This window comes from Adiantum capillus-veneris, chromosome 10 (assembly GCF_014529385.1).
Source record: "Adiantum capillus-veneris isolate H3 chromosome 10, ASM1452938v2, whole genome shotgun sequence".
Classification (NCBI taxonomy): Eukaryota; Viridiplantae; Streptophyta; class Polypodiopsida; order Polypodiales; family Pteridaceae; genus Adiantum; species Adiantum capillus-veneris.
Window position 1 is genome coordinate 107,318,421 of NC_140940.1, and position 25,105 is coordinate 107,343,525.

General features: G+C 44.1%; 1 protein-coding gene across 5 annotated transcripts in view; it reads left to right on the forward strand.

The window, feature by feature from the left end:
• LOC147449428 (diacylglycerol O-acyltransferase 1-like) overlaps positions 1–22,915 on the forward strand; it is a 135,173-nt gene extending 112,258 nt beyond the window's left edge. For all 5 annotated transcript variants that reach the window (XM_086521872.1, XM_086521873.1, XM_086521874.1 and 2 more), the window contains 7 exons: positions 645–726; positions 868–888; positions 975–1,037; positions 1,315–1,362; positions 21,535–21,597; positions 21,675–21,728; positions 22,637–22,915. In XM_086521872.1, coding sequence (XP_086377998.1) covers positions 645–726; positions 868–888; positions 975–1,037; positions 1,315–1,362; positions 21,535–21,597; positions 21,675–21,728; positions 22,637–22,738 — 433 coding nt within the window. In that variant the 3' untranslated portion in view covers positions 22,739–22,915. The remainder of the gene's footprint in view (positions 1–644; positions 727–867; positions 889–974; positions 1,038–1,314; positions 1,363–21,534; positions 21,598–21,674; positions 21,729–22,636) is intronic.
• The last annotated feature ends 2,190 nt before the right edge of the window (positions 22,916–25,105 follow it).

A 25,105-nucleotide genomic window follows, 5' to 3' on the forward strand; every position in this document is an offset into this window, starting at 1 on the left:
TCGACGAAGACTACAACAGAGGATTTGAGCCATACTCTTTCGACATCCAGAGTGCAGATGAGGATGGATTCTAGTAGTAGTAGTTATTTTGCTCTAGTCTTTTGTACTCAGACATGGTATTAAATTCACTATTTTGTAACAGATTGGTCTCATAGGTCATTTTGGCCTTTTGAAGACGTTAATATAACATTTCATTTCATTTCATTTCTCTCTCTCTCTCTCTCTCTCTCTCTCACACACACACACACACACACACACACACACACACACACACACACACACACACACACACGCACACATGCACGCACGCACGCACACACACACAATTCGTACAATGTTCCATTTGCCATGAGGTCCATTTGGTTTGCATTTAAAGCCATTTATGACTCTATAACGTGCATCTTTCACTCTTTGACAAAGGAGAGGATGAGTTGCAGGCAGATATTTGTCATGTCTAGTTTCACTTTTTGCACATATAAAGCAGCAACAAGGTGTTTTTCAGTCCTTCGACTCTCCCTCCTTTCTACATGGTTACCAGCCCGATTTTCCTGCTGTTACTTTCATAAACTTGTAGTGATTGTTCAAGCGTTTCTGGCTTCCTGCATTTAATTTCTATGGATTCTGGTTTTGAGATGTTTCTACAGGTTAAACATTATTGCAGAACTGACTTATTTTGGGGATCGTGAGTTCTACAAAGATTGGTGGAATGCCAAGACAGTTGAAGAGGTAGGGATGATGCTATGAGCCATTAGTAGCCCTTAAATCTGTTTTGTTGTCTTCTTGAAATTTTAATTTTTGATCATTCTTGTCCAACTCATGCCTTCTGGTTGTGCTAACATGTTTATGACTTCACCTGCTACTCGTCAGTATTGGAGATCATGGAATATGGTACGCTCAGTCATGGGGCATCAGCTCCTTTTCTTTTTGTGTGCGCTTTTTGTTGGTCACTAAATAACAGGCCAATGTTTTTGCAGCCTGTGCACAAATGGATGGTTAGGCATGTGTATTTCCCATGCCTACGCAAAGGCATTTCAAAGGTGAATCTCCAATCATTCAAAGTCTTCCAAAGATAGTATCATCTGTATGAAACAACTACAGTATGCATGTTAGGGTTCATAGGAGTATGCCATTGGGGTTTTGGCGGCCCACTCTGGGAATAGTGATACATGAAGTTAACACATATGACCTGGTCATTTTTGTAGCATTGAACGAAACTATAGCTCACTATTAGTAGAAATGCAGTCTAGGGCATGCAGGGTAACATTAATAAGAAGTTTCCTTTACGTTTTTCTGAGGGTGTTCTTTGTGACACAGGAGGGAGCTATTTTTATCGCTTTTATCATATCCGGTGTCCTCCATGAGGTATGGAAATATCTTTACCAAGCTTCACGAGCAGTATTCAAAAGTTTATATACGTTTAACGTCAGGAGTGAAAGCCAAAGGCATTTGAGAAATTAAGTTGGCTAGAAGATATATGTAGACACAAATGCATTGGATGTTATTGCACAAGGTGCTCAGGTTAATAAAATGCTAGACGTTGGGATGTCCTCATTATAGTACCTGCTTTGTTATTAAGTATGCAAGAATCAAGGAAGCTGATAGAAATGAGTTGTTTATGCACATATGCTAAAGGCCTAGAAGACCTATGAGACTATAAAATTACATCATCATCTATGATCCAAATGTTCAATATAGAATATACAAAAGGCTACTGTAACAAAAGTTAAAATGTGAACAAATAAGTGAACCAGTAGAGCCAGCTCGTTACCTATCTGCCAAAGCCTGATCTTTTCAATGGGTTGCCCCTGAAGGTACCCTCAAATGAACTCTCTCAGAGGCTGTTGCATCATGGAATCAATCTTCTCGTCTGTAAAGAACCTTGTAGGATCTGCTCGATGCCTCAATAATGGCATAGATGCGATGATGATAAATATGTCGATGACGTGATCTGCGAGAGGAATGTGGGCGTTGAGATCTTATAATCTTTGTAGCTCTATCCATTCAAGTTCATTTTGTATATCGTTCGATACCATGCCTACTAGGGGGCAGTGCACTGGAGCTGACCATGATGGACCGAGCCATCTCTTTGGCTTAGCTATCAAAAGAGTGCTGCTTTCAGTCTCTTTCGAACCCGATCACTCATGCTAGAGTGCTTGACTCCAGACTTTGATGATAGACAGTAGTGGATTTCCAGATTTCTAGTCACTCTCTCATTCACCTCTCTCCCTATCATGATGCAGGGTTGCATTTCTAGTCTGAAGCCATATTGGGGCGTTTTGTCATTCCATGGTCCTTAGCTATAGTGATTGGCATTCCTGAGTGCATGGCAACGGGCTTTGCTTCGACATACCTTTGCCACAGCAACGACAGAAGCCTATTAATGCACCCTCAGCTCTCTCACGTGTGGCGTCATGTGTTGCTTCTCAAATGCCTCTGGAGCGGTGAGGACTTCTACCACTCCTCCACATAGTTCTGGAATCTCCACGTGCAACCGCCTCGCCAACACACCCATCCTGATCCCCTACTTTTTGTTACTTTCAGCTGCTATGTAGTGAAGACTCTATTTCATGGTAACATGGGACATTCCCCGACCAGCTGGGATGGGGCTTAGAGAGCGGAAGCTTGTTTCCACAAGACAGGTTTCAAACAAAGGGATGGCCCAGGATGGTGCTGGTATGGGGGGAACGAGACAATAGTGGGGTCGCGATGGGCGTCCCTTGTTACAATGCGAGTCTATATACAACTTTGTGTTGATGTATGCTTATGTGTGTGTGTGTGTGTGTGTGTGTGTGTGTGTGTGTGTGTGTGTGTGTGTGGTGTGGAGTGTGTTGTGTGTTGTGTTTGGGAGCATACGTTAGTACTTAGTTCTACAGCCACTAATGGGCACTGACGACATTAGTGGGGATGTTGTGGTATTTAGTCAATACTATGCATGATGGAGCTGATGGTTATATTGTCTTGTGGGTGACTACCATGGGTCTATATTGGATTCATCTAGGTATATACATGATAAGTCTTATTCATTCAGCGATTCCCCCTCTATCATTTACTTCCGCAGCTCACCTGGCTCTCCGGTTCCTCCCCCACCTTCCGCTTAGGCTAAGCATGTGGCTCTACATGGTTTTGCTTCTTACCCGTTGCCACCACCTTTTTTCCACACTCTACTTTGTGCCTTGCCATCACCTCATGTTCCACACTTTTTTGGCACAAAGTAATGACATGCCATGATTGTCCCGATCGGATGAGAGGAGCAAGGGCCCATCAGGAGCCATACCAAACCAAAGGACGATAGTCTGACTCTTGCCGCGCATAAACCGCGGTGGGAATCCTAGTGGGATTTGTGTTGTGATCCATGGTGCAAAAAGCGGATGACATGGCAACTAGTGGTGGGTAGCTTTTAAGCTATTAACTAAAAGTGGTTGACTTTTTTGGTCAAAGCTTTGGCGAACCTAGCTTTTGATGGCAAAGGCTTTTGGGCCTTAGTGCCATTAAATATGAGCCTAGGGGGTCACTTCTGGCAGATCAGTGCATGGTTGCACAATTGCAAGGTTACTCCTCGGTAGTTGTACTTTGTGACTTTGTCAATAGAAAAAGTATCGTAAGGGGCGCCTGTATGAGGGCCTAGTGCATTTGAGAGTGGAACTTTGCCACACGTTGCCAGTGGCTTGCCACTTTCATTTTCATGGATGGTTACCATCGGCATTTACCACCAGATGTTGACCCACTAGGGCTTCTTGCTTTGACCACACGCCCGAACGGTCCGGACACTAGCCAAATATGTCTTAATTCCTCAGCTAACTTTCAAATGTATGGCTTTGTGGTTTCGTAGCTGACTTTCATTGTTTGTTTTATGGATTTGCACATCGTCACATGGAATGTCAATGGTTACATCACACCTATCTTAATGGTCCAAGACAGAATCTGCTTAGACTGGATTTGCGCATGATGTAGTGGGTGATGTGCATTGTGGATATCCTTATTGTGCAAGAGCATTGAAAATTATAGATGTTGTGAGAAGCTTTTACATGGTGCTTCTCACATGTTTTAGGAGACTACTATTGGTGACCATCAGTGGAGGTGTTTTATATCTATGGGATCCCATTGGCGACAGTCTTAGTGTAATTATGGCATTGTGGTTCCAAGCAGAGATTTGTACATTTCTATACAGTTAGAGGACACTTTGGTTGGCATTTTGCGTATGTATGCTCCCACCACAACTTGTGATTGGGCTTGGTTTTGGCAACGGATTGTGGATGTCATGCCTCTTGTGGATATTTGGATTGTCGAGGGAGACTTTGGCAATGTCACAAAGTGAGGCAACAAACCTGTAAAGCAAAGAAATTGAAGGGGACCAATTTAACACTTGAAAGACGATGACGTGGCTGATTGTACAGAATCCCAGAAATCGCACTGCGAATCGTGGAAGCTAGCGTGGCATACCAAATGTTTTGGAAATTAGCTTTTCAGCGCCAGCTTTTTCATCTGATGCTTTTAGATCTTGGGCATTTAAATATGTGACTTGGGGGATTGCTATGGCATTCTAGCATCTGCGAATTGCAGAGCAGGAACTCCTCGAGAGTTGTACGTTTGCCAGAGCAGTATCAAAGAAATACCAAGAGGGGCACGAGGTTTTTGGGCCCAATGCATCCGGGAGTGGAACTTTGTCATTCCGTGTCTGTGCCAATTCCCTCTCTTGAATAACAGGTCTTGAGTTCAACTCTCCTCGTCCAATAGATCTTTAAAGGTCTCTTGGGATAGTTTCCTACGACGTTAAAATACTCTTCTTCTTCTCTCTCTCTCTCTCTCTCTCTCTCTCTCTCTCTCTCTCTCTCTCTCTCTCTCTCTCTCTCTGTGTGCTTGCCTGCTGCTCCCTGCTCGCCCGCTGCTTGCTGCTGCTCTGCTGCGCGCTCACTCCCCCGCCACAGTTCCACCTGCTCGCGCTGCCCTGCTGCTCTGCTGCGTGTTGCAACTTTGCACCTGCTCGCGCTGCCCTGCTGCTCTGCTGCGCGCTGCAGCTTTGCACCCCCTGCTGCCCCCTGCTGCCACTCCTGCCTTGCTGCCTTGCGCCCCTGCTCCGGCCTCTTTCCCTCCCTGCTGACGCGCTTTCCCTCCGCCCCCCTTGCTGCCCGAGCGTAGAGAGAGAATGGAAGTAAAGAAACACGCATAGGGAGAGAAGCAGAAAAGCGTAGAGAGAGAAAGAGAAAAAAGGTGCGTAGAGAGAGAAAGAGGGCAGAGAGAAAATTTGGGTTTTTCAAGCGTAGAGAGAGAGAGAGGTGAGAAGCGTAGAGAGAGAAAGAGGGTTAGAAAAAGGGAGACTTAGCCGTGTAGAGAGAGAAAACCCAGCCGCGTAGAGAGAAGAGAGAGGAAAAAAAAACATCTTGTGCCTCTCTTCTTCACTTTTATATCCCTCTCCCTCTCCTGTGGCGGCCCTTCGACCACGAGGAAGCAAAATGGAAAAGATGACCCGGTGGAGGATGCAATCCAAATATGCAAAGAAGAGCTGAGCGAGTCCATCAGCATGATCAACCGCCACCTCCTAGGTACTATCAACATACTCGACGCGCGCGTGACAGCACAGGAAAGGACGATACATACACTCGAGGATTGCGTGAAGGCCCAAGATGAGGAAATCGCACTACTCAAGAAAGAGCTTGCAGAAGTACTATTGCAGAATGTCCTCGAAGAGGGAGAGCTTCAACCCTCAGTAATTGAAGAGCTTAACACGATTAAGGAACAAGTGCGGGCCTTCAAAGAAGGTGGGGAGAAACAAAAAGAAATGACGACCTCGTGGGTGGATGTTATCAATGACCCATCAAAAAGCTGAAAAGGCTGAAAAATGGATCGAGATTGTCAAGAAAGGGAAAGGCAAGGAAATAAACCCCACCCCCACACCAACCATTATCAACTTGACACTAGAAGAGGAGCAAAGGAGACGTGTGCGGGCCTCACACGTGAGGATATGTGGCCTCAAAGACCAAGATAATGTGGATGAAGAGGTGAAAGAACTCATGACTGTGGTGGGGGTCAACGAGCAGACGCATACGAGGGCGTGGAGAGTGGGCGTTAAGAAAAGCGGGAGCAACGGAGAAACCTTCTCCTCTTCCCCTCCATGGAAGCGAAGGACTTCCTGAAGAAGAGACCGACTCTAAAGAAAACTGGCATCTTTCTTGGAGATGACCTCACCCTCTCGCAGATTGCTCATATGCAAGAAGTAATGCCGGAAATTAGAGCAGCAAGGGAAAAGGGGAAGATTGCTTTTTACAGGGATGGAAAGGTGGTGATATTGGAGCGACGCCCCGCATGACGGTGCGAGACCTATGGGACCACACTAAAGATGGCAACTTGGAATTGTAATGGGTCACTCCGCCTTGATGTAGGGGCCTTTGAGGATAGCTTCACAGGGGGAGAGACCATTTTCTACTCTGAGACGCATCAAGCACCTTGACAATCCATGCCACAGGTGAGCGGTTATAGAAGGGAGACAGCATGCAGACAGGAGACTAGATCGGAGCATCGAGGACGGGGCTCATGGGGAGTGGCAGTTCTATTCAGGCAGGAACTGCAGCCACTGATATATATAGCACGCAAGGATGAACATGCTAGGTACATGTGGGTGAAGCTCAGGGCAGAGACGGGTAGATACCTCTACATAGCTATTTGTTACTTTTCCTCCTAATACGTCAGTATGTGCATCACCTAGAGGACAATTTCCCTTTGCTATTTTGGATAATGATATATGGGAGTTTTCCAAGGATGGTGACATTATCATACTAGGGGATTTCAATGCTAGGACTGCCCACCACCAGACAATATTTTATGATACTTCCAAAGGAATGCTTAGGGAGCTGGACGTCATAGAGATGGGTCTATCCAGACTATCACAAGATGAGGAATACATTGAATATGGCAGATACTTGATAGATATGGGCACACAGATTGGCCATTGTGAATGGCCTACAAAGATTTTCGACAGTTGGAGGTGGAGGTTTTACTTGCTTTCCACACCGACATGGTGCTAGCACAGTGGATTATGTTATGGCCCAGCCAGGTCTCAGTCCATTCTTTCAAGATTTCATGGTGGCCACTAGGCCAGTTGGAGTAGCAGTTGATCATGCTATCGTGTCTTTCACCTTGACCTTTCAGTTCAGCACAACTCCATTAGGAGAGGTCCCCACACACACTCGGTATACCTTCCAGAGGGAGACGAATTCTGTGTATATGGATGCGATATACAGGCAGCTATGCACCCACGAGCCGGGACGGCCACTAGATGAACTCATTCAAATACTGACAGAGACGCTCCATGATGTAGCATCAGAGGCATACCCCCACAACCAGTCCACATGGAGGCGATCTGGGAGCATACCCCAGAACAATTGGTATGATGAGGAGTGCAGAGAGACGAGAATCAAATTACAAAGGGAAGTGCTCATGGGTATTACCACACATAGACAGTCACGGATTATCTTTTGCCCCCTATTGCGATGAAAGAAAAGGGCCCATCTATCTCAGCTAGAGTGGGATCTATATCAGCTATTTATAAGTCAGGTCTCAGGCGAAGCATGGAGGCTATTCCACGAGCATTCACCACCACTAGCGCTCACCTCCAGTGAGACATGGGGGGAATATGCCACATCCCCCTACACAGCATCAGGGCAACTGCCTCTGCCGGACCCACTAGAGACATGCCCGGAGACATGTTCTTTCTTTACTGCTGAGAGGGTAAGGAAAGCCATTGACATGATGAAGACAAAGGAGGGCACATGATCATGATGGTCTGGTAGCAGAGCACTTCATCCATGCCAGAATATTCTTACAGATCTCCTGGCTATGATGTTTAATCGAGCCATGTATGAAGGCTTCCCGAAGACTTGGTGTTTTCTACGATTGTGCCTATTTTCAAGTCGGGAGATCCCATGATTCCCGCGAAATATCGCACCATCATGGTTGGTCACACATTAGCTAGGTTGTATGCCATCCGTTCTTGAGCAGGAGCTGCGTAGATGGGCAGAGCGAGACGGCATAAGGGCACCAGGGCAAGCAGGTTTCAGGAGAGGTTTCTCCACTCTTGACCAGATTCTGACAGTCAGAGCTATTATTGAGGAGGGTAGACACCATGGCAAGAGGATCTATTGTAGCTTTGTGGATTTCCGCAAAGCTTTTGACACAATACTGAGAGCCAGACTTGTACAGGACATGGGTGTGCCTACAGAGCTGATATGGGGGATTCTCGCTCTATACAGGACAGTGATGGGGCGGGTACGCACCATTGAGGGAATGTCTGACATGGTCCACTCCACTATTGGAGTAAAGCAGGGATGCCCCCTATCCCCGACTCTTTTTGGGATGTATGTGGATGAGTTTTTGGACTATGTACAGCGTCAAGGGGACAGGGGGGCACAACTAGCAGGGACATGGATTCCGGACATGGATTCCGCTGTTACTATACGCTGATGATATTGTGCTGATTTCTGACTCTTCAGAGGGGATGCAGCGTCATTTGGATGCTCTGCATACATTTGCTCGTGACAGTGGATTGTCTGTCAATCTGGGGAAAACCAAGGTTATGGTGTTTAACACCACACCACAGTGGGTCAGGAGGTCGGCACCCACATTTATGTATGACCAGGAGACCGTGGAGTACACAGATGCATATACTTATCTTTGGAGTAGTCTTCGGTGGACTGGTGTTTTCACTAAGGAGAGCATCAGAGACTAGACTGACAAGAGCATATGCAGCTTTGGGTAGACTGGAGAGGATGTGTTCGCAGGTTCAGTTTCAGGAACCACGAACAAAACTTTGGCTTTTTGACACCCTGGTGACTCCAGCTATGCTCTATGGAGTTCAGGTATGGGGACCCTCAGTAGACCACCATGGGAGATCTGGCAACACAGATGGATGGAGATGTATGGAGAGGCCTCTGGTCGCTATGATCGCTCGGATGATTCGGGCTAAGGCCTCAATACCACATGAGATTATCCGAGCCGAACTAGCCGTCGCGCCTCCCCCCCCCCCCCTGAAAGCTTTGGTGGAGGCATTGACGAGATCAATATCCTTATGCACGGTCTATGGGATCTCCTAAGAGATAGATACGCCCGGCTTGCCCTGGAGTCATCTCGAGAACTAGCTCTACAAGGCAATACAGCATGTTGGTATGGACAGATGACAACATGGTTTCAGTCGCATGGTCTCAACATGGATAGATTACCTCCGCTCCAATACTCCCTGGATGCACCCTCCCTGTCTCTCACACGGACAGAGATCACCAGACTCATACGTCATAATCTGATTAAACTAAATACCAAGAGCACATGGATACAACCGACACAGGAGTTGGGCACAAAGATGGCCTTCTACAGAGAGCATCTTCTCCAACTCACGGAGGACGGCTTTGTAACTAGGCCTACATACATGGATACACACTTATCTCATGGGATAAGATGGGCTATTGAACATATACGCCTGTTCAGAGAAGGGTTCGGACCTTTTTCTAGAGTCATGAGATACAAGGATCAGAGGTGTCTCGGATTGTTCTTGCTAGAGCTGCGTAGACTTAGGGAGAGCTTGTTGAGGACATCAGGGGAAAGACAGCCTCAGAGACGAATCACAGATTTCTTTACACTAGCCAGAGGAGAGCCAACGGAGCAGTCATTACAGTAGATCTCAGAGCCTACTCATACTAGAGGTACATTGTTGGAACGAGCCACTACGCTTGGCAGATCTAGACGTCCACGACCTCGGGGGGTCTCCCACTACCGACGAAGGCTGCAACAGAATATACAGATCACTCTAGCTCGACATGCAAGACGCCCAAACAGAGTACTGACCATGGAGGAGGTCGATGAGATCCGACAGCGACCGATGAGAGATTTCATCTGACCCCCCCCCCCCCCCCCCCCCAAGTTTCCCTTTTCCTTAGTGCTTTAGTGTCTTAGTGTTAGTTCTTTGTAACTTTCTAATTTCCGTACTCGGCCATGGTATCAGATTCACCAATTGTAACTTTTTTGGTCTCATAGGTCATTTTGGCCTCTTGAAGACGTTAATATAACATTTCATCTCTCTCTCTCTCTCTCTCTCTCTCTCTCTCTCTCTCTCTCTCTCTCTCTCTCTCTCTCTCTCTCTCTCTTCCTAAACCATCTCTCATTCTTACATGATCGGAGATCACCAAGCTCATCCGCCAAGACCTAACCCAGCTAGACACTAGGAGGACATGGATATAACCAGCACAAGAATTGGGCACAAAGATGGCTTTCTACAGAGACCACCTTCTCCAACTTACGGAAGATGGTTTTGTGACGAGACCAAGATACATGGATACCCACTTGTCTCATGGGATACGATGTGCTATTGGCCAACTACGCACATCGTCTCACCAGCTGCGGATTGAAACTGGGAGATACAGCGAAGTACCAGCAGAGGCCAGGACATGCCCCTTGTGTGACATGGAACCGGAGAGTTTCATTATACATGCCGCTGCCCTGTCTACTACGAGATACGAGGCCGCTTCCATTGCTTGTTCAGAGAGGGTTTTGGACCACTCGCAAGAGTAATGGGATACGAAGATTAGAGATGCCTAGGTTTGTTCTTGCTCGAGCTGCGCAGACACAGAGAGAGCCTGATGAATGGCAGGGCCAGTCTCAAAGACGGATCACAGACTTCTTCAGAGCAGACACAGGACAGCCGCAAGAGCCACTCCCACAGCAGAGCTCTCCCTCGTCTCACACCAACGGCACATTGATTGACCGAGCGATTGAACTGGGGAAATCCAAGCGCCCACGACTACGAAGGACTACATAGCACCGACAGAGGCTACGTCAAAAGATTCGGAGCACGCTGGCCAGGCATGCACGATGCCCGGTCAGACTACTAACCATGGAGGAAATTGATGAGATTCGCCAACGATCGATGCTAGATTTTTTGTAATAAACCACCCATTTTTGCTTAGTCTTTTACTTAGCTCACATCGACCAACCTAGGATCCCATAGTATATATCTTTGTTTTGTACTGTTGTTAGGTTATTTTCGTTACTCCGACTTTGTATCAGATCCACCACCTTGTAACTTTATGGTCTCATAGGTCACTATGGCCTTTTGAAGACGTTAATATAACATTTCATTTCAGCGCCAGCATTTTTCCCTCGCCAGCCTCAAGCTTCAGCCTGCCACTCTCCCCTCTCTCTCAGCGCCAGCGTTTTTCCCTCGCTAGACTCAGGCTTCAGCCCGCCACTCTCCCCTCGCCAGCCTCAAGCTTCAACCCGCCACTCAATAGCTAGGAAGAAGCAGGGGGGGGCGGGGGGGGGTGTCCTTTTTCTTTTGCCTCCCCCAGAGGGCAGTGGGGGCCCCTGTGGGGTGGACATATACAACACCCCCCAACTCACACTAACATGGCCCCACCCAAGAAGATTTTTGCGGCAACGGTGGCCTCGAGTATCCCACCCATCCCACCCCCTCTCAAACCACAGTCGCCATGGAAAACCTTCATCATGAACGAGTTGAAGAGGCTACAGCAGGAGGTAACCAGCTTGAAGTCGGAGTTGATCACCAAAGAAGCCCGGATATCCAATCTAGAATCCCTCTAAGAAGATCACAGTAAGCTTGGAATCATTCAAAGGATTTAGGGAGGTGCTTCCTCCTGGCATTGGTCCGTCATAGGTGAAACCTCCTGGCTGTTGACTACCCATCATGAAGAAAGATTTGTCTGACGAAGTGTCAGTATCACTACCTTCCTCAATAATTGGTGCTAGCGGATCTAGCCTTGCTGAGTTACACTCTCCTCAGTGGACACTAAGCTACCTTGGTCACCTGCCACCTTCTGGTTTCTAACAATGTATCTTCCTGATCTTAAATTCATCAAACTTATCAATGCAATTTATCACAAATCCAACCACTCACCTGGCAAAGGATCAGTCTCCGCAAAACTTGCTTTGCTGCTGAATATACCTATACACAAGCGTTTAAAGAGCAATTACAGAATGTTGTGACCAAACAACAAATTCAAGAGAAAACCCAAGAAGAGACATTGGAAGCAGCACAACAAGACCATATTACTTAAAAGGTACAATCTGAGACTTTTGTTGAAGAAGTGCTATCAATTTTGAAGGAAAATGAGAGGGAAAAAATCTTGGAGGGATATGCCAGAATTGGTGGTTTACCAAATGATTGGTCGGTGGGCACTTTACCAGATGAACAATTTCAAGGCTACATCCTAGATGTAGACATACTTAAGGAAATATTAAGTAAAGTGGTGTCCTTCTTGGACCTTGGTGACCCAACTCACATTGAAGTTAAAGTAAAGTAGGCAAAGGTTTGCTACTACAACCTACATGAGAACATCAAGGTAATGAAGCAGACTAAATCATTGCAAGGTACATCGGTATGGATCTCAGATGAATTGACACCCCTTCAACTCAAAAATAGAGCCAAAGAGTTGGCTAAAGTGAGAGAAGCAAGGAAGCAAGGAAAATGGGCAGTGTATAGAGGAGGAAAATTTGTTATTCGAGACTTCAAGAATCCATCCATTCCCACAAAGACATGGACTTAGGTCTTCTATAGATGTAGACACAGTATGCATAGGGTGATTTCTTACCATCGTAAACCTAGCTCTCATGAGTCATGAGAGCAATGAGGTTATGTTTTGCACATGCACTCATTTTCCTTTTATGATACCCGAAGTGGAATGTAACCAAAGATGTATTGGTTTTGTCCGATAGGTCAGCTTTGGCTTCCACAGGGCGTTAATAGATTTTCTTTCTTTCTCTCTCTCTCTCTCTCTCTCTCTCTCTCTCTCTCTCTCTCTCTCTCTCTCTCTCTCTCTACTTTACATTGCAATATGCTATTTTCCACCAAGTACATCTCACTATGCATCCCCCAAGGGACAATCACCTTATATGATTTTGGTTGAGGATATATGGGAGTTCTCTAGAGATGGGATGTTATCCTTCTAGGGGACTCCAATGCCAAGACGGGCCACTGTCAAACAGTCTTCTACGATACCTCAAAGGAGATGTTGAGAGAATTGGATGTTAGTGATATGGGTTTGGCGAGGTGTTCGTAGGATGAGGACAACACGGGTTATGGGGGATATTTTATAGACATGGGGATTGCACACGGATTGGCCATTTTGAATGGTCTACAGAGATTTCCAGCATCGAGTGGGTTCACTTGTTTTCCTCACAAACATGGGGCTCGACCCAGCTTTATACCCTCTATTCAGGATTTTACAGTCGGGCCCAGGCCTATCGATGTAGCAATAGATCATGCTCTTCTCACGTTTACCGTCTCTTTTCAATTCAGCACAGCTCGATCAACATAAATATCCACACATACCCGATACAGTTTCACGTCAGAGACTGATTCTGTCCACATAGATGGCATATACAGACGCTTAGCTACTGAGGAGCCGAGACTTCCATTAGAGGAGCTTACCCAGATACTGATAGAGACACTACATGATGCAACAGCAGAGGCATATCCACACAGCCAGCCTGAGCACAGACGACGTTTTGGGTGCATGCCCCAGAAGAGTTGGTATGATGAGGAGTGTAGAGAAACGAGAGCCACACTTCAGAGAGAGGTATCTTTGGGAGTCATTACTCATAGACAATCACAGATTTCCTTTCAACGGCTTGTGCGACGGAAGAAAAGGGTTTATCTCGCTCAGCTAGAGAAGGAGTTTTAAGCTATTTTTGAGCTAGGACTCACGTGAGGCATGGAGATTCTTTCATAAGCACTCGCCTCCACCAGCTATCACATCCACTGAGACTTGGGGTGAGTATGTAGCATTTCTTTACACAGTTCCAGGACAGCCGCCTCTACCAGACCCCCGGATGCCATGTCCAAAGACATGCTTTTTCTTTATCGTTGAGATGGTGAAGAAAGCTATTGATAGGATGAGGACTAGGAGAGAATATGATCATGATGGATTGGTAGCGGAGCACTTTATACATGCCCGAGATATGCTTGCAGAACTCCTAGCACTGATGTTTAATCGAGCCATGTGAGGGTTTTCCTGATACTTGGAGTATGTTCACTGTTGTGCCTATTTTCAAGGCAGGAGATCCAACGATACCTGGGAACTATCGCACCATTATGATTGGCCAGGTTATATGTTTCTATTCTTGAGCTCACACTGGCCAAGCTATATGCTTCTATTCTTGAGCAGCAATTGAGTAGATGGGCAGAGAGAGGAGGCATACGAGCATCAGGACAAGCAGGTTTTAAGAGAGGTTTTTCCACTCTTGATCACATATTGACACTCAAAGCTATTATTGAGGAGGGAAAATCACATGGAAGGAGGATTTACTGCACTTTTGTGAACTTCCACAAAGCATTTGACACAATCCCTAGAGCTCGACTGATGCGCAGGTTAAAGGAGATGTGTGTACCCACAGAGCTAATTTGGGGGATCATGGCCCTGTATAGGACAATTGTGGGTCAGGTCCGCACTCCCGAGGGGGTGTTTGAACTTATTCACTCCACTATTGGGGTGAAACATGGTTGTCCACTCTTCTCTACTTTATTTGGTATTTTTGTGGATGAGGTTTCAGAATACATTGAGAGGAGAGGCGACAGAGGAGCACAGTGGGTCAGGTGATCTGAACCGACCTTTGCATATTGTCAGGAGACGATGGAGTATGCAGATGCATACACTTACCTTGGTGTGGTCTTTAGTGGCCCAGTGTTTTTTTTGAGGAGAGCAATAGAGACTAGGCTAACGAGAGCGTGTGCGGCTTTAGGGAAGATGGAGAGGATGTGTTCGCATGTTCAGTTTCAGGAACCTCGAACAAAACTATGGCTTTTCGAATACTTTTGTCACATTAGCTATGCTTTATGGGGTGTAGATTTGGGGGCCATTGATGGATCGCCATAGCCGGACTGGTAGTACTGATGGATGGAAGTGCATGGAGAGGCCTCTGTTATCTATGATTTCTCGGATGACTAGGGCCAAGCCCTTCGTACCACATGAGATTATCCGTGCAGAGCTCGTTGCTCCACTATTGGTCATCGAGGCACTCACCAGATCTGTTTCTTTCATGCACGATATTTGGGATCTCCTTAGAGACAGAGATGCCCACCTAGCTTTGGAGTCTTCTCGATAGCTTGCCTCACAGGGAGACACCTCTTGTTGGTATGCACAGATGACAGCTTGGTTCAAGCTGCATGGTTTTGACATGGATAGACTACCTCCCTTCTAGTATTTGCTGGACGCACCCTCCTTGTCTCTCACACGGACCGAGATCACTCACCTTATCAGACAAGACTTGATTCAGTTAGACACTAGGAGGACATGGATATAGCCTATGTGTGTGCTTGGCATGAAGATGTCTTTCTACAGAGAGCATCTCCTTGAGCATATAGAGAATGCTTTTGTGATCAGACCTGCCTACATGGACACTCATCTATCCCGTGGATTACAATGTGCTATTGGACAGATGCGCACATCGTCACAACAATTAGAGATTGAGACAGGTAGATTTAGAGGAGTACTAGCAAAGGCCAGGATTTGTCAGCTATGCCATATATAGCCAAAGACAGAGTTACATCACATCTGTCATTTCCCAGTCTACTATGAGATACGAGGCCGTTTCCACTGCCTATTCAAAGAGGGTTTTGGACCACTGGCCAAAGTTATGAGATACCAAGATCAGAGATGCCTTGGGCTATTTTTATTGGAGCTGCGCAGACATAGGGAGAGCCTCTTGAGGAGACCAGACAGTAGGAGACACTCATAGAGGGAGATCACCGATTTTTTCAAGACTACATGCGCGACATTCAGATGAGTAGGCATCACAACAGACTTCAAAGTCCACCTGTACCAGAGGTACACTGACTGACAGCGCCACTGAGCTAGGGAAATCCAGACGCCCACGATTGCGAGGGTCATTCGAGACATCGATGGAAGCTGCACCAGAGGGTCCGGACTATTCTGGCACGACATGGGAGACCAGTCAGAGTACTCATTGAGGAGGACAGTGATGATCTCTACCAAAGACCGATGCTGGACATCATAGGATAGGATCTTGATTCCAGCGTTTCAGTCTTTCATTTCATTTTAATATATCCCATTTCATTTTGTTCCATTTCACTTTAGCTCATTTCAGTTTCAGTTTTCTTGTCTTTTACATAGACATTGTATCAGATTCACCATTTGTAAACTCTTTTGTCTCATAGGTCACTTCGGCCTTTTGAAGACGTTAATATATCATTTCATTTCATTTTATTTGTGTGTGTGTGTGTGTGTGTGTGTGTGTGTGTGTGTGAGAGAGAGAGAGAGAGAGAGAGAGAGAGAGAGAGAGAGAGAGAGAGAGAGAGAGAGAGAGAGAGAGAGAGAGAGAGAGAGAGAGAGAGTGCTAAAGTCTATTCCAGTGTGTTCTTTTGAGCTAGCATATGTTGCCTATCAATTACAATGGTATCAAAGCTTCAATTGTTTGTTGTGTTGACAAGTAAATCGTCCTCCCGGGACGGACAAATTTGTGGTTTCTTGATTCTATCGAGTACTTGTTGTCCATCCTCGGTTAACTTCACGACCTCCTCTTGAAGCATCTTCAACCTATTTTACAAAGTTTCTAGCAGTGCTTGAACTACATGCTGCCGTCAGTTGATGCCTTAGACTTTCCCTCCTCCGGCATCAAATAGTACAAGAGCTTCTTCTCAACAGCCCTCAGAAGTTTCTATTCCTCTGCGGGAGTTTTCCGACAGATGGTTGCACCGTTTGAGTTTTCACCACCGATATCATTGTAATAGACTTGGACATCCCAAGCCAAAGATCTAATGCAACACACGCGAGAGAAATTGAAAGAATTGCACAAAACTGAGAGAAAGAGATAACACGACATGGCAGAGTTCTGTGCCCAAAGATACTGGCCCCAAAGACTAGCGCCGCTTTTCGGTATTTCTCTATTATTATGCTTCCACAAGGACAAGGTCCGAGGGTCCTCTCTCTCTGTAGTGCTCCCAAGCTAATCTGCCGGCAGAGGATGCCTTGGCACGCTTTTAAAGGCCCTTGGCCAAAAGCACTTACATGAAAAGCAATAGTTCTATAAGAATGTGGGACCCAAAGCTAGCGCTAGGTTGCTAGCAGCATAAAACATAAAAATCTGTACACCTGCCATGTTAGCACCTGTCAACGAAAAACACGGAACTGTCCATGAAGTCTGCCACGTCAGCATGTCAGCACGATTTTTGGCTTGTCCGTACAAGCGGTGCCCTGTCAGCAGTGTTTATGCTAGTCTTTTGTGTGTGAATGTCCTACTTTATTTTAAATATCTTTACTCACGTGGGCCCCATCGGACGGGGGTCCCATAATTTGGTAAAAACGTTTTAATTAATTTGCCCGACTTGGCAAGGATCTGTAAGTTGGTAAAACTTCTTTTGCCTCGTTTGCTAGGGTTTAGGCCTTGCCACGTCATCACTTTGTGACATACCCCTCTCTTGAAGAATTGTAATCGCCCTCGATTACGCCTGCGACATACGACAAAAACTAGTTCAGCAGACATTGACTCTTAAGTACTAACGTACTAGACCACATATATCCAATACTTGCACGAAGACGACAGTCCAGACCGTGCCGATCTTTGACAGATGTCTTCATTGACTAAATCTCATCACTATCATATCCACATCACCCTTCAGGTGAACAAGACAGAAATGTAGTCATTTCTTCTTTTGAACATGCACTCAAACAATACACACATGAGAGAGCACATGTAACAGATTCATTTTGGGAATTCCCATTTGAGAGTACTTCTTTACAGAAAGTCATTCAGCAGAATGCTGTCAGCTTGTCAGTATCTTTGAAATCTCGAACAAAAATTAGTGACTTTATTCCATCGAGGTAACCTGTGACAAAGGAGCGGAGTAACTCCCCATTTGTGCAATCGGCACCGCACCGCACCGCACCTGATTCAACCTGCTGATTCATCAGGAAATCTTGGAATAGTCGGTGCTAAACCAAAAGCTTCAAGATATAGCTCTAAAATATGCTAGGTCCTCCTCCATCCACTTGGTATCCCAAGCCGGTTAGTTCATGAACTTGACTAAATATTGGCGTGTCAGCTTACCTTTCACTCTCGTTTCCTTGGGAGCCATGTCTGTTCTGAAATGAGAATCTCCTTTGTCTCTCCCACTTCGGGCTGCTCCTTTGGCTCTGTCTACTAACACTTCACCTTTTAAAGGTCTCAATAAACTTATATGAAATGCATTTTGAATCTTCCAAGTATCTGGTACCTTTAGCTTGAAGGATACATCATTGATCTTTTCTTGGATCTAGAAAGGTCCATAGTGTTGCATACTTAGCTTTGGAAAAAGTCTCTTCTTACACTTCCGTTTCCGTAGGCATCCCGTCTCGAACCGTAGTAGCACCCAATCATCTTCCTTCAGTTGCAAGTCACGTCGATGCTTGTGTGCTGCTTTCTTATGTCGTGCTTGAGACTTCTCTAGAGCCTCTCGTACCTTGGCAAAAGCAATATCTATATCCTGTGCATATCGATCTGCTCCAAAAATCTTATTTTTGGTGCTCAGAGTAGGTGAAACCTTCTTGACACCCTCGATAATCTCAAATGGTGTCTAACTAATATATGTATGAACCGTATTATTGTAGGCAAACTCCACAGAGTGAGAGCGATTAAACTTATGTACCTCTGGACGAGGACAAGGAGTACAAGGAAGAGGACTAGATATATATATTTTGTTGTAGTCCTGTTTTACAAGCGCAAAAATATGGCACAACAAACCCTTATGATTTTTATATAAAACTCATTTGGAATTATGGATTTATTTGAACTTAACTTTAAGTATTGTTCTTTTGTGCTTCAAATTATGCACGTAAGGTGTGATATATAATTTCAAAGTTTATTATTAATTTTTATACACTTTTCAATATGCAATTTCGAAACTACTAGTAATTTGCTAGATGCTTCATATTTCCTTTTTAGCCCTGTGAAACAAGTCATAGTCAATAAGGGAGCTAGAAATATACTTATTTTTTGCTCGTGGCAGTGAATGATTGAAACTACTTTGGTATTCCAATATGTCTTTTTCTTGTTTTAGAATGCCCATGTGATTCTTCGAAAAACAATTCAAATCAACATTTGAAAAAAATTTATGGGACATAATTTTATATTGAAGAGAGTAATTACAAAAGTATCTTAGAGATTTATCACACTCTAGCCTTGATTGTACAAAGAATGAAATTTTGCGGCACCTTATAGTTTGGTTTCCACTATACATGCATACAAATGAGGCATAAGATACCAAACTTGAAATTGTGGATGGTATGGTCATATGTTCTTCACCAATAATTGTGATTGTGGCAGAGTAAAAGAGCACATTTTTCGGTTCAATCAAGGAAATTTCCAATTCAATGCACATTTGTTCATAAATTCATTCCGCAAAATACTGTCAGCCTGTTAGTACCCTAAAATCTCAAGGAGAAATTAGTGACTTTATTCAATCTAGGAAATCTTTGACAAAGGAGTGGATTGGCTCCCCTCTCGTGTAGTCCGCACCGCACCAGATTCAATTCATTGGTAACTTTTGGCATAGACACTGCTAATAGCCCAAAAGCTTCAAGGTACAACTCTCTTTGATGAAAAAATTGCAATGATGACACAGTAGCACCCGATGCGTGATGGACTAAGGGTGGTAGTGGCTAATAAGAAAGGGGCAGGGACACAACGAAACAAAATCTTGACTACTGTGTCAGATTCTCCTCGAGAACCTCTGTGTGTTGTAGAAGGGATGGGATCCTCCGTAGAAGAAGAATCTTTTTGAGCTCTGATACCACTGTCACAAGCTTGGACACTCCTAGGGAGAATTCAATAGCAACACTTGAACAGAAACTGCAAAATCACTAAATTTTACGCGCGCGCGCGCGCGAGAGAGAGAGAGAGAGAGAGAGAGAGAGAGAGAGAGAGAGAGAAATATGAAATGTTGAAATGTTATATTAATGTCTTCAAAAGGCCAAAGTGACCTATGAGACCAGAGAAGTACAATGCGGTGTATCTGATACAAAGTCAGATTAACAAAATAAATTAAACTAGGATAACAAAATATAAATACTGCGGGATCCTAAACTAAGCAGTACAATGTGAAGACAATATGGGAGGGGAGTAGAGATCCATCTTCATCTGCACTCTGGACGACGAAAGAGTATGGCTTTAATCCTTTGCCGTAGCCTCCTTCGAAACTGTGTAGCTCCTCTTCTCCATCGGGGTCGTCTAGAGAGAGAGAGAGAGAGAGAGAGAGAGAGAGAGAGAGAGAGAGAGAGAGAGAGAGAGAGAGAGAGATGGCACGTCGGAGTTCCGCGCCCAGAAGTACCAACCCCAAAGACTGGCGGCCCTTTCGGTATTTCTTTACTATTATACTCGCAACAATACAACTCTTGAGGGTCCTTTGCTATCAGACTTTGCGTCCAGATGCTCTGCAAAGTGAGGCCCCAAGGGCACTTATAAAGAATACAAGGGATGCCTAAAAGCAGAGCCCCAAAAGCACTAATCCCCAAAAGCATCTGCTCCCAAAAGCTACCGCAAAATCGGCAAAAAGCAGCTTGCATAATCTGTGGAAATCCGTATAGCCTACCATGTGGCAACACCAGTGCAATTGCGGAAAATCCGTACAGTTGTGCCACATCATCGTTTGTATGAACTGCCACGGCAGTATGTCAGTGCGTTTTATGGAAATCAGCCTCAGACTTAAAGCTTTGGTATTTTTAGGGTTTGGCCCCTCGGCCAATGCTTAAAAGTTCTTTAAGTTGGCCGGCTCAGTTTCTCTTGTCCACTCGGCCATTTCTCTTCCAGTTGGTAATGCTACGTCATCACTTTGTGGCAGGCACTATCACCTAAGGCCTCTCACCCCATTCACTACAGGCTTCAAGGTTTTGGTGGTTGCTTCCCTGGAAATTAGAGCTTTTGCGACAGGCATCCTTATACACACTGAATGCATTGCTTGTTGTTTACAGTGAGAAAATCAGAAAGTCCAGCCTTGAATCAATTGTTGCTGAGCTGTCATCACTCATCAGATCTCGTGAGGTTGAGCAGCTTACAGCATGTGACAGGCCATACAGAAGCGTTCAGACTGCGCGCTCTCAGGTTATGCTGCCCAGCAGGGTGCCAGAGCATCTTTTAAGAAAGCATGCTATTGCTCATAAGCACAGGACAGGAAAGAACCCAGGCTGAAAAATAAAAGAAACCCCCGTTCCAGATTAAAGCATCTAGTGATCTCTAACTCAGATGCTGATATAAGAAAAGAACCCAGGCTGGAAAATAAAAGAAACCCGCATTCCAGATCAAAGAGCCTGGTGATCTCTAACTCCGATGCTGATATAAGAAAATCCCGGGGTGATTGGCTTTGAGGTGTTGGGACTGCCAGAATGATCCAGCACGTCCATCCCGAAGTCTGTCCTGGCTAGCAGAGTCAGAATTCTATTCATCTTTTTTTGCTTTGGGACCATTAAGAACTGATATGAACATTGATAGAGAGTAAAAGATTATTTGCTAAAGTGAAGATGATGTTTTAAGATCTAGCTTGCCTTGCAGCTATGCATCGGAATCCCGTGCCTTATGTTTAGATGTTGGGCTTTTCTGGGAATCATGTTTCAGGTACGATCAAAGCTATTTATTTTGTGAGATTCTTACTGGGCTTAAACTGATGAAACCTTATCGGATTGTTGTTGTAGGTTCCCCTCATTGTCCTGACGAATTATTTACATAGAAGATTTCAGAGTGCAATGGTAATATCTCTTTAAATCATTAATACATACTTATACAGATAGTCAATTCTTTGTTTTTCAAGCACGTCCGGTTATGGAAATTAAAGAAGCTTGGGACTACAATATCATAAAGAATGTATGTTTCTTTCAGCTGACTGTTTATCTCCTTTAGTTTGAGATACTTTCACAAATACTAAAGCAGCTCATGCTCAACTTGAGTCTTGGGTAGAGCCATACAAACGCCCAAAAAAAGCTTTTACAAGAGCACTAGTGTACTCATCTGATTGTACTGTGAAATGAGAGAGAAGTGTCTGACTGTGTGGTGGAGACTAATACCGCCCCATCTATATGCAGAGTGAATACCCTCTAGTAGAAATCTCATGGATAGGAAGGAGATCACCCTTACTAGATGGCAAAAATTTGAAACTAAAGGGTAGTTGATGCCAGGGTTGACACGTACGGTCATGTACCATCAGTACATGTATCACCACCACATGTACCTAGACGTGCGGTACTGATCAAACTACAGAAGTTAAAATGTGCTGTGGATGTGTGTGAGTTATTTCAGCCTAGAGCCTAGTCCTTAAAGAATGAATGTGAAGGAACAGAGGTTACTGGGATAAAGGGCTAAAAATGCTCAAGCCCAAACACATGGAAAGAGGAAGGGCAGTCCGAGTCCAATAGCACTGGCGGTACCAAGAGTGCCAATAACGTCAATAACACCTCGGCTATGCCACAAAGCCAGAACATTTTAGTCATTTTTAAATCTGTTGCAACTATTGTTTTGGTTCTGCACTCCAAGATAGTTCTACAGTCATCAATTGCTTCCATACACAATACTTCTTGAAAATTTTCTTGTCAAATCTTGCATTGTGCATTTTGTGAGGCTTTTGCAGAGGGCAAAATTTGATCATGCTATTGTTTTGCAGGTTGGCAATATGATTTTCTGGTTCTTCTTCTGCATTGTGGGTCAACCCATTAGTGTACTGCTTTACTATCACGATTACATTAATCAAAGCTCAACAGTTTGAGCTGAGGTCTACTCGTATTCTTTTTGCGTAGGAAGAAAGGGCATATAGTTCTTGTAAAGGGATCTGTATCTTTGAAATCGATGGTTTGGAAATTTTCACCTTTCACTTTTTTGCTACTGGTATGGTGCCTCTCTTGTTTAATAGTTGGGTGCCTAAGTAATCTAGTTTTTTTCTAGCTGTGGTGGTGTACATGGAATGTTATAAAGCTTGGTAAGTTTGGTAATGTGTTCCAAACTCGTCTTGCATCACTTGGCATCAGTTAGGTATTGGCTCTGGCATCAGTTGAATAGCATTTGCCCTTGGGACTGGGAGGTTGTAATTCAAGGCCCCCCCCCCCCCTCACCGGTCCAAAAATTTTCCCCCAGAGTACTCAACAATCCAAAGTTATTGATGACCTAGGATATAGATCCTTTTTAAAAGTGAGGTGTCGGATAGTGCACAAGTGAAAATGGACCTTGAGGCATTTTTGCATTGGTCTCATTTAGTGTTTAAAACCCCCATGTGTTTAGAGGTACTCTTAGTTCATGTTTTGTACCTAATGCATCATTTTAGTTCTCAAGGTTGGTTGAAAGACTTCTCAGTATCCTTGGTACTATATGATAATATAGTCACAATACAAAGACCTCCCTTGAAGATTGCCTATTCCTATGCATGTAGATCCTATCTCGTTCCCCATCCACTCGCCATGGTCAAGGATGGAAGCATATAATCTAGCTATGTATCTGACCTCTTATGAGAGGAATATTTACTTTGAAGAGTTGAGCTCTAAAGTTGCAGGTTTGTAGTATTAGTACTCTAGCCATAGCAAAGCCTTCACACGTGGTCATATTAAATGTGATGCAAATGTCTAGCCAATATGTCTAGCATGTGAGTGATGAGAGGAAGCCCAAAGATTGAGCAAGCTTTTCTGAGCAACCAAAACCCAAGCAAGAGATGAGTCAAAGAGGAGCATATGCAGCCCTATTGACTATCAATAAATGTTCAAAACACAAGATATGCATTACAAAGATAAATCGTCCAAAGTACACTACATATAAGAACCTAGAAAATACATTCTTTAAAGAAGGCACACAATTGTATATACTAGCATGATGAAATTAATCACAATAAAAAACGCCCCAATAACAACTCGAGGTTGTAATCTGGTCACCAACAACAATCCCCTCATGGCCCTAGGGACCACTCGATCATAATCTACCAGAAAGTCACACATAAGATGTGAATATTGGGTCATGATAAACGAGTCGTAGAAGGGTAAGAGAAAATAACCCATCATGTTTGTAATAAAAAAAAAGATATGAATTAACTTTTGTACAATAATGGTGAAGTGTTGGCTAGAAGCTATAAAGGACATGAATTGCAAGGGGAAGACGCTCACCTTTCGATTGCGTCTAGAGCAATTAACTTTTGGACAATTGTGCTATGGATATAAGAAGTCAACAAAATTGGATCGGATGGGTATGGCTTTCCAAGCAATGGCTAGATAATAGGGAATTGCTTTAGTTAAAGTTTGTAAATAGTATGAAAGTAGCCATGGTAATTCTAAAAAAATTATTTATAGAGAAGAGCAATGAGTGGTAGCAGCTAAACAGCGATAAAAAAAATTAGCTTTTATAGCCAAAGACACAAGATCACATTGGAATTCAAGTTATATCTATTGATGACTTTAATAGTGATATAGTTCTAGAATGAGGAACCAGCACTATGAGTGTTTGCAAGTTGCAACTCTAGTATAATATGGAAAAAAAAGATAACAAAATAACACTTTGTTCAAAAGACAATTGGCTTTAAACATTATGATAGATAATTTGCGCACAAACTTTTTCGCATTCGATTTAATTCTGTACAATATAGTTAGAATGAAACATCATTTACATTATCAAGATATAAAAATCCCTCGATGGAATAGGTCCATCTTTAGTGTCAGACTAGAGAAAACTTAATGCTCTTCAAGCAAAGATCGAATTTTCACTTACATGCATATAAACAAGACAATAAATTCGTTGGCTTTGGTGTGTCAAAAAACGTATGAATACTGATCCATGTCATACTAGCTATCATCGTAAAAGTCTTTTTAGAAGTTTCTTATTTGTTAAAAAGGATTTTAGAGTTTCCATCACAAGGTCATTATTCCAAGGAAAAGTTTTTGGTGATCAATGTAAGTTTCAATGCTTTTATGTTAAGAACGTGTGATTAGAAAAATTCCAAATGTTTTAAACCACGAAGAAGATAGTCCTTGATTTGATGAGTCATTTTTAGATTTATAAGTGTTCAAATATCTTCCCCCTGAAAAATATCATGAGATAAGCCATTATTGCACACTAGCACAATTAAAAGACTTCACAGTAACTTTCTTTCATCATAGAG